Source organism: Alosa pseudoharengus, unplaced genomic scaffold (assembly GCF_046254945.1).
Source record: "Alosa pseudoharengus isolate Yale_2024_CS ecotype anadromous, Long Island Sound unplaced genomic scaffold, YU_APseudo_1.1 YU_APseudo_1.1_scf_19, whole genome shotgun sequence".
Classification (NCBI taxonomy): domain Eukaryota; kingdom Metazoa; phylum Chordata; class Actinopteri; order Clupeiformes; family Clupeidae; genus Alosa; species Alosa pseudoharengus.
In genome coordinates this window covers 11175552-11185465 of record NW_027468657.1, presented here as the reverse complement: position 1 = coordinate 11185465, position 9914 = coordinate 11175552, and the positions used below count along the sequence as shown (strand labels likewise).

The window sequence follows — 9914 nt, the reverse complement described above, 5'->3', positions numbered from 1 at the left end:
GATAGATAGATAGATAGATACTTTATTGATCCCCAAGGGGAAATTCAGGAAATCCACCAGCACACAAAAACTACATACTGAAAAGAAATTATTTTTCACATTATATTTCCTTGGCCTGCAAACAAACCTATTATCAATCAATAATATCCATTACTTTATATTTTCCACAGTTAGCTCATAAACATAATGTCCATTTTTGTCTTAACTTTATCCATATGGGGTACAGTTGAGACAGTACACATGAGACACCCATTCTTAATGCTGTAAAGTTGACAAAACATTCACTGCAAATATACATAATAATAATAATAATAATAATAATAATAGAAATAATAATAAAAACAATTGGGCAACATGTTTTGATTTAATTTAATTCCTTCTATTTAAATTAGCATTGGTTAAAAGGAATAAAACAGGAACAAAATATTTAACACATGAACAGATATTGCAAACAGTAGCCTGCAAATGCAACATTACAATAAAACACATTAACAATACATTGTGTCTCAATTGTACCCCGTTGACCACCTTGGACATTTCTCTAAATTTTGTAATGACCTTGTGACACAATGTCATGAAACGTGCCAGTTTTATGGCACAGAATAACGTTTGTAATAATACAAGTTACGTTTAGCAGTCACATAAGGCTAATGAGCTATTCATTGTGGAAGGTACATGTGAATTGAAAATCTTACTTTGGGAAAAAACTGCCAATATCTTTGGACCAGAGATGCATTTGTCATTCAAATTTTCCCTGATCGAAGAACACTACTTGGGCTTGCTGCACATGCAAGATTTTTAAGGTGTTTTAACTGTACACGTCTCAACTACTCAGACGTATAGACACACGCACACACACACACCCACATATAGACACACACACACACACTACTCTACACTCCTCAGTCAAACAGAAAGTGAATTTAAGTTTTGGTCAGAGATAGAAAGAGAGAAAGAGATAGCAAGATTGTGTGTGAGATGTCAATAGACCTTGTTTTGAATGATATTGCATGGTGCCCCCCCGTTTTTAGCCTACTTATTTTGTCTGCTTACCCTTGCATGTTACAATTCAGTGCTACACAACACCCCATTAGAAACATCATTTAACATGGTCTGTGGTATTGCAGAGATTTTAATCATTACAATTTGCCGTAAATGATGTCAACAAGTTTAAAACCTCTACACAGAAGGCAAAATGTGTCGTTACCATTTCCTGTCTCCCCTACTTTCTACCTCTGTGGTTGTGGCCAGCAATCCAGAAATGATGTGAGGTGCTTCCAGGAAAAGCCTGACCTTACAGCTGAGTAGGATATTAACAAATAAACATCCACACACAACCCTAATGGGGAGACATTTGGCTACCAATGGATGCAGAGATAGGCTATTAAATTAATTGTGTGTCCCCCGTCAAACGTGAAGTTATGGGCTGAAATTGTGAACTTGATGCATTGGCACTTCACACTGGGGTAAACAGTCCCTTTATTGGTATGGATTAGCCTTAACAAGTGAAAACTGTCAGTCTCTGTCACAGACATCACAATGAGTTATTCTTTCTTGAGGGTACACCGGGTCATTGCCCTGGCGCTAACGGATATGGTTGCACCGCCCAGTGTGGTTGGTTCAGCTCATATACCCACTCCCCTCCTCTCACCAGACAGTGGCATTTCACATAGATTTCCCCAGAGGCTACCAGGATTTAGCCATGGCAGTGGGTTATGTGTGTCTGAGTGCTAAGACCCGTGGCTTGCCCTCTTCACTGGCACAGGTGTCATGTTCTGGTTTGTGCCCCCTTGGTGCCACAGCTGAAGCTAACGTGCAGGGCTTTCTGAAATGCTTGCCAGAAGTGATAATGAAGCATTGCACTGGGACAGACCTACACAGGGAGTTGTCTTCCTTTGCAGCGTAATATAATCAGGCTAAATGTCATTGTCAGGAGTAGAGATGTGCAGAAAGGAGGAAAAAATGACACAGGGAATTGGAGGTAGCATTCAAAATCTCATTTTAATTTGTATATTTACTCCATAAACATTATTACAAAACTCAGCAAGTTACCAATAGTACATTATCACCATACAGGCTTGATCACAAATATTTAAAACTTTTGCAACAGTTACAACAAAAACAAAATAATACTAGAATAATTTACATGAAAATCTATAAAACAGCAATAGATCACAAATTTAAGTCATTTTTTCTCCATGTTTTGTTTGCTTGCTTATTTCTGTTTGTCACAGTAACACAACACACACTCTCACGACAAGATCAAAGTCTTATTACAAAACTCCCGACAAAATGTAGTTTTTTTGTATGCCGTAATTCACTTTTATATTTTGGTTTTTAAAACCAGGAACTTGTCATTGTACATCCTTTTTACAGCCTGCCAAGGCCCAAAAAAGGTTACTTTCACACACTCCCACATACACACACACACATACAAACACACAAACACACATTCACACGCGCGCACACACACACATACACACACAAATACTTCACAGCACTTTCTAAGAAAAATAGACACTTACAAAATATGTTACAAATTGGCACACAGAAAAATATACAATATTTTGTAATGTCAAGAGCTCCTTAAGAATCCCTCTGTTAACAACTCTAGACAATATTTATAAAGCTCAATATTCTTTTCAACAAAAAAATGCATAAAGTAATCCCAATCAATGTCAAATAATCATGGCATGAATACATCAAACATAACAATATCATATACATTCATGAGGAGGGTGGTATTTTTTTCTCTCTTCTGCAATTCCTATTTTGTTATCTCTGTGAGAGGTGAGGGGAGAGTTTTCAGTTTGCTTTCTTAGCACCATTTAGAAGAGGCAGCTTAACAGTGGCACATTGTACAAAAAACATGTAGAAGTACATTCAGTCGACCATATAGGCAGAGATGAGAGAAGGCAGACAGCTGGACCACCAGGTCCAGTGTGCGGGTTCCTTTTTGTCCATGGCCTCTCCTGATTCCAGACACGGCCTGATATAGAGAGAGCTCAGAGAGGTGGGGCAGAGATAGATCTACTGCTCACAAGCCAAGCCACGGTACACAAGGCCGGCTGGGCACGGACTGTTCTGGAAATGTCCATTCTAGCCTACCTCTGCCTCTTTGATTTTTTATCTGGCTCTCTTTGGCCAACACCCAAGGCCATCCGTGAAATGAGACAAAGGTGAAACAAAACCAATGTGTTGTGTGTGTGTGTCAGAGAGAGAGGGAGAGAGCAAGAGAGAGAGAGAGAGAGAGAGATGTAGCTGGTATTAGAAGATGCTGCCAGTCCATGGAGAGAGAGCAGAAGAGAGAGAGAGCAGGAGAGAGAGAGAGAGAGAGAGAGAGAGAGAGAGAGAGGGAGAATTGTGTACATGAATGGAACAGAGGCCTGAGAGTTAGCATGCTGTTACTGTAAGTGAGAGCGATAGGCAAAAACAAGAAGGAATACAATTTACAGCAAAACACACCCCAAAAACAGCGAAAAAACCCAAAGCCATTTTGAATTTCATGCATCTTTTTTGCTTTTTTTCCCATTCAATCTGCTGAGGAAACTGAACAACTTCAAAAACATGCATTAATGAGCAAGCAAAATTTAAAAACTCGATTGCAGTTTCTGAGAGAACAGTGTTTGATCAATTATCAAAATGATTATAGGTTGTAAATGCATTCAAATATCTTGCTGTTTGGCACAGTTCATGGGTGCACATTGTTGAAAAAGCAATCGACATAGTTTAACTGAATCTGAATACAAAAAAATGTCAATGTTTTCAACACAGTTACACTCCGTCTGTCATCATGGCATCTAGTGAGTCTAATTTTCATGCAGAGCTTCAAAGGCTCACCCTGTTAACAGCACATAAAAAAAGTCTTAAAAGATAATCTAGATTAAAGGCAACCTAGTGCAGAATCCTCTGATGATACAGGCTAGAGTAAGTATTGTCTTTCATTCAGTTACGTTGGATTAGACATAAATACCAATGATGTGGTGATAAAGGAATGAATGAGTACAAGAAAATGGGCTAGGTCTCTGGGTCCTTTGTGAAGCCAGGTATGACAGGTGTGATACAAATTACTGCAGAGACCATTAGTAACAGATATTACCTGGTGAGGTATGAACAGAAGCCAGAGGCGCAATTGTACCTTGTTTCCATATCAGTATATCCACACTGACTGTGCAGTGGATGAATCCATTCGAGTGACAGATGTTTGGGGATCTCCACCAAGAAGCTATAGCTCATTGTCAGTGGTGCCATGGCTTCACTATTCATTCAGATAATGTGCCTTCTCTGCCTTGGCAAAACAACATGTATAAGATCCTTGTTATTTTCTTGAAGCCTCTTGTTTCAGTTGAGTCTTCTTTCAGATTCTCATTTCCTTTTCACAAAGCCACTGCAATGCTGAGGTAAAACTAAATTTGGCAAACGGAGCGGTGACAAATGTCCAGAGGGCTTTGTGGTTTTGGTTGCGTGGTGTGTACCACTGTCAGCTGCAGGTGCGTTTCTACAGTCGGGGTCCAAATACTCCAAATCAAAAGAAAACAAAAAAAGAACAAAACTCTGGAATGTCAGCTCTCCAAAAGCTAAGACAATAAAAGTGTTTTTTTTCTTCTTCATTGTGACACAAAGTAGAGATATGAAAAGCCTATGTTCATATTGGTCATTAGAAATGTGTACACAGCAACTTTACATTTGGCACATTAACTTTTAGAAGTCAGTATTTTCTCCTTATATGCAAATAGTGCATTTCTGTACATTGACACTGAGAACAAAGAATTAAGACTTAAAATAATCAAATGACTGAATATACTTTTAAGACACCAGTTCTTCAAAAGAAAACAAAAAACAGGTAAAAGCATATAAGGTCATAATACCGAACACAAAGAAATTAATCATTCCAACAGTTTAAAGATTAGGACAAAATGTTTATCTGATATGTCATCAATATGGTATATGGTCCCATAATGCATTTTTTTTATGACGCCTTGGTCACACAGAAGCAGACGTCGGCCTCAGCACAGGAAGTGGAACATTCCCACCGTGCTTTATGCCAGGCAGTATGAGGGAGACGGCAAGAAGGGGGCATCCATTTTCTGCATACAAAAACAAATGTGGAGCGGACATTTCACTTAGGAGTCTGTTTTTTTTTTTTTTTTTTTTAAATAGCTACATGTTTCAAGATAGGAAGATATTGTTGTTACGTTATTGAGGGCAGCAGACAGCAGGTTTTGCTCATTAAAAAAAGAAAACAAAAAAGAAAAAAAAATGTTTCTCAAGGGGTGTTTTTTTCCTCCAGACCAACAATAATAAAACAGCAAAGGCAGGAAAAAACAGCGAAAGCAAGAAGAAAATGCAGCCATGGTAAATTTTTAAATCTCAATCAAGCTTCACACAAGCACACAATAGGTAGTTTGCAAGTACAAGTATGTTTGTCATGCAAGATATGAGTCCTCTTCGGGGGCAAACAAAAAAAAGTAATTAAGGGTTTGGGGGGTTATGGGTAGTGTAGTTTTCCATGCAACTCTGCTATTGAGTCTGTGCAGGTACATCTGGGTTCAGGGAGTAGAAGGTTTAGGTTTGAGCAAAAAGCAGGGAGGGCAGGGTGAGCATCAGAAGCTACGTAGTTACAAAATATTACCTCAGCTTTTCAAAGGAGGCCATCAGTGCTATGTCCTTACTGGGTTCTCGCTCGGCTCGCTTCCCCTTAATGTTCTCGATGCGGGGGAACTTTGCACTGGTTTTGTGACGGTACATCTTTTTGTGCGCTGGTCCGTTGATACCAGGTATGCAGAGGTTGGGTTTATCGAACATGTTGCAGCCCAGAGCGAGCTGAGGGAAGAAAGGGTTAAATTTGGCCTGGTTTTTGGCCCCCTTGCCCCCGGCCTTTCGGCCCTTGCCCCCGGCCCCCGTCGCTCCCTTCTTCTTAGGGTCAGGGGTCGTGCCGGCCAGGATCTTGAGGGTCTTCAGCTTGAGGGTGTTGGCGTCTGGGGCGGCGCACACGCTGGATGTGGGCCCCCACAGCGGCTCGATGGAGGCCATCATGAACCGCTGGACCTCCGCCATGCCGGACACAATGTTGGACAGGATGTTGGACGGCTCCTCAAACTCACGCTGGTCGTCGACGTTGGCATGACCGTTTCCGTCTGGCCAGCTCACACCGGGCCAGTCCCCGGCCGCCTGATTTGACGTGCCCGCTTTCCCTTTCCCGGCCTTCTCCTCCAGGTGGGCTTTGAGCTTTTTGGACGACCGTGAGTTCTGACGCGGCACTTTGGCCTTTTCCGCCTTGGCCGCTTTCGGGGCCCGGACTTTCTTCGCACCTTCTCCTGCTGCTTGCTTGCCCCCATTTCTTTTCTTCGACTTTGTGCCCTTCACTGCCCCACAGCCCACCACCTCACCAGCTTGTGCCTCGAAGTCCACCACGCCCGTGTCTTTGTCGTTCGGCACGATGCCACCGGTAGCTCCGTTGGTGTTAAAAATGTGCATCTGAAACTGATGGTTGTCGCCTGTGTAGGCGGCAGCTGCCACGTGGTCCGACTGCTCCATCATGTTACAGTTCCACGACATGTCGTCGCCAACATCCTGGTACTCGAGGGCTTTGCCACCGGCGATCTTCATCTCTCTGCCCTTCACTTGCGGGGACAGGTTGGGCGTTTCGGGCGGGGAGAGTTCAGACAGGGACGTGTGGCGGAACTTATCCGGGGTGAAGTTGGAGATGTCCAGCAGGTCGGTGGACTCCCGCAGGGGCGTGATGGCCTCCACACTCTGCTGGATGACCACCTTGGGGCTGCAGTGGGCCAGGAAGGTCTCGCCCGACGCGTCCTCCTCGCTGGCCCCACCGCCGGTCCCCTCCTTCTCGCACGACTTCATGCTCATGGAGCTGTAGTTGCTGGAGGCCACGGACAGAGAGCCCATGGAGTCGAAGCTGGTGAGCCGCCCGTGGTCAGTGTTGAGCGTCCCCCGCTGGAACTGCAGCTGCCCGTCCACACAGGGCACCTGGCACGCCTGGAAGTCACCGTCCGCGGGCGCCATCGGCTGCTCTGGCAGGTAGTTCTTCTCGTACAGCACTCGGTCGCCTTCCAGGCTCACCTGGCTGTAGCCGGTCACGGCGGTCATGTCTTCCGCGGACACGGGCACCGGCAGGGTCTTGGGGAAGCCGTCGGGTAGGATGGGGGTCTCGGGGATGTCCGGCACGAACTGCTGATTGTGGCACAGCTGGGACGGCCACATCTGGGTGAAGCTGGGGCAGTTCTGGGGCGACTGCTGGAGCTCCGACTCGGAGGGCGGCGAAAGGACACAGCTCTGGGCCAGCTGCAGAGAGGAGAACTGCTTCTCCTCCACCGACAGGCCCAGCACCGGGTACTGCTGGGACACCTGCTGGGGGAAGTAGGCGATGCTGGCGCTGCTGGAGGAATCGGAGCCATCGAGGAGCGTCTGGAGGTAACCTCCGGGGATGACGGCCACATCGCCATCGCCCACTGCCTCGGTGGCGGGGGGAGTGGGTTTGTCATTGGCTGTCGGGGCGCAGAGGTCGGAGGGCGTGAAAGTGAACGTGTCACCTGCATCCATGACCTGGCCCTCCACTAGTCTGTGTGGGGCCTGTGCAGAGGTCGACTCTGCTCCCTCAACGCCTGTGGAGGAGTCTGCGGCGTGCTGCTGCTGTGTCGGTGGAGGAGGAGGAGGAGGAGGAGGAGGAGGAAGAGGAGCCGAGCTCATCCCGCTCCCCTCCTCCCCTACCCCCGCCCGCTGCAGTTTCCTGCTCTGCAGCCTGGCCTCGCTTTTGAATTTGCGGATGCGCACGATTTTGTTGCCAATCCTCTTCTCCTCCCGCTGCTGCTGAGATCTGCTCTTCGGCGTGGTGGTGTACGTGATGTCGCCGGTGTCTAATGAGCCTGTGCCGCCCGGTGCCGAAAGCGGTAATGGGATTCCTACCGGCACGGCACCGTCTTTTGCGCCGCCGCCCTCTTCGCTCACAGAGGCTGAGGAACCCTGCCTCGTGGGAGATTGCTCCACAGTTTGAATCCTCTGAATCCTAAATCTGTTTGCAAACTTGTATTTCCTCTTCGGGGGACTGGAACTAAAGGGTCGGTGGCGACCGTTTGGATGGAAATTGGGTTTATCTCGCAGAGCCAGCTTAAGCTGCTCCTCTCGCTCCCTCTGTTGCTCCTGCCAGAAATGCTTCAGAGGAGCCAGCTTTTCATATTTGCTCATTGCGTCTGTGTCTAAGCTCACAGTCGTGACTGTTGGATCAATTTTGAACAGCTTAACAGACATGTGCTTCTCTCCCTTAAACCTGTTGATAATGATGTACTTGATTATGACGGGTGGCTCTTTGCGGGACGACTTCCGTCGCTTCTTGGGGCACCAGTCGTCGTCTCGTTCCTCCTTTTGGCCCGGAGCCTGCTTGTCGCGCTTCTCGGCAGCACTCCTCTCGCTCTCGATGGAGTCCACGTCGTACAGGTAGTCATCGCTGTATCGCACTTTTCTCTTGGCCCTCAGCCCGTAATTCAGGTGGTTGGACGACCCGCCGCCCTTCCTTCCCAGCTGCCGCTTGGGCTTTCCGTCCGGGAACGCTTCCACCGAGGAGCCGGTGTAGGAACTGTCATCGCTGTAATCCCCCGAATCCTCCGCCGAGTCGCTGGAGTCCACAAAGTAATCCATCTTGGGGCTGTAGTCTGGAGAGCAGCCCTCTCCTGGGCTGGTGCATCTTTCGGCTTTACCCTCACCCTCATCCGACAGGCAGAGGTCTTCTTCCTCCTCCTCCTCTTCCTCCCCAGGCCTTCGGGGGAGCTCCTTGGCCCCTCTCCTCCCAGGGCCGTCCTCCTTTTTGGGGCAGTTGACGAGGACGCTGGGGAAGAAGTTGAACTGGGTCTCCTCCTGGAGCACGTTGGTCTTCTCGCGCATGTTGTCCTGGAAGGACTCGTAGCGGATCTTCAGGGAGCACACGTCGCTGCTCAGCGTGGAGTCGTCGTCGTCATCGTCGAACATGTAGTTGTCGACGTCCTCCTCGGAGAAGAGGTTGACGGACAGATCGTTCTTGGAGCATAGGTCCAGCAGCTCGATCTTGCTCTCGCTGATGAAGGACTCGATGTAGCCCCAGTCCTGGGTCGTGTTGGCCAGAAGCACCTCCTCCCCGTTGCACTTGTCGAGGAGCAGACCATCGTACAGGTTTTTGGTTGCTGGGTCATCCGTGTCGCTGTCCGTCGTTCTGTCGTCTGCCTTTTTGTCTACGGGCATGGGCTTGGGCAGCGGGAAGCTCAGCAGCTGGTCGGAGATCAGCTGGTCCCCGTAGCCGGCCACTTCACCGCTGCTCATGCACTGCATGCCGATGTCCGCGATGGGGCAGGCGTCGTACTCGCCCCGGCAGGCGTCGGCCATCTTGAGGCTGACCCCGGGCTCGGAGTCGGAGGGGATGGTGCCGTCCTTCGTCTCGATAAAGCAGCCAAGACAGGAGCGGCTCTGGGGAAGGAGGCAGTCCTCCCCCAGGACTGAGATGGCCGCTGTGGGCTCCATGGCTCCAGGGGTGGACGGTGGTGGTGGTGGAGTGGAGGGGGGGGGGGGCTGGATGATAGGGGGAAGAAGGGTCTTGGCAGCTGTCCTTTGGATGGCACCTGGGGATCACCACAGCCTCGGAGACCCAAAGGCTGGTGGTGGCGGACGAGAGGGCGTGGGCAGGGGACGCATCGGCCGGGCTCGCTGGTGGGGTGGGCTGCCGGTGCTGTGCTCTGCTGTCCTGTGCTATGATGTTTAGCAGCTGTCAGGGGTGTTCTGCGTCCGTCCGGGTCCAGTCAGTCCGTCCGCGGTGGGCGATGCTCAGACGGGCAGCCGAGGGGGGGGAGAAGAGAGCGGCATCTGCAGCAGCAGCGGCGTTGGCGTCACAGACGATAACTTCAGCTCCCCGAGGCTTCGCACTGCTGTCCTGT

The 9914-nt window shown here is 48.4% G+C and overlaps 1 protein-coding gene across 1 annotated transcript; it reads right to left on the bottom strand.

Annotated features, from left to right (window-relative positions):
• Positions 1–5628: 5628 nt before the first annotated feature.
• nexmifb (neurite extension and migration factor b) lies at positions 5629–9504 on the bottom strand. Its single transcript, XM_076292857.1, has one exon. The coding sequence runs from the start codon at positions 9502–9504 to the stop codon at positions 5629–5631; it is 3876 nt and encodes a 1291-aa protein (XP_076148972.1).
• Positions 9505–9914: the final 410 nt, after the last annotated feature.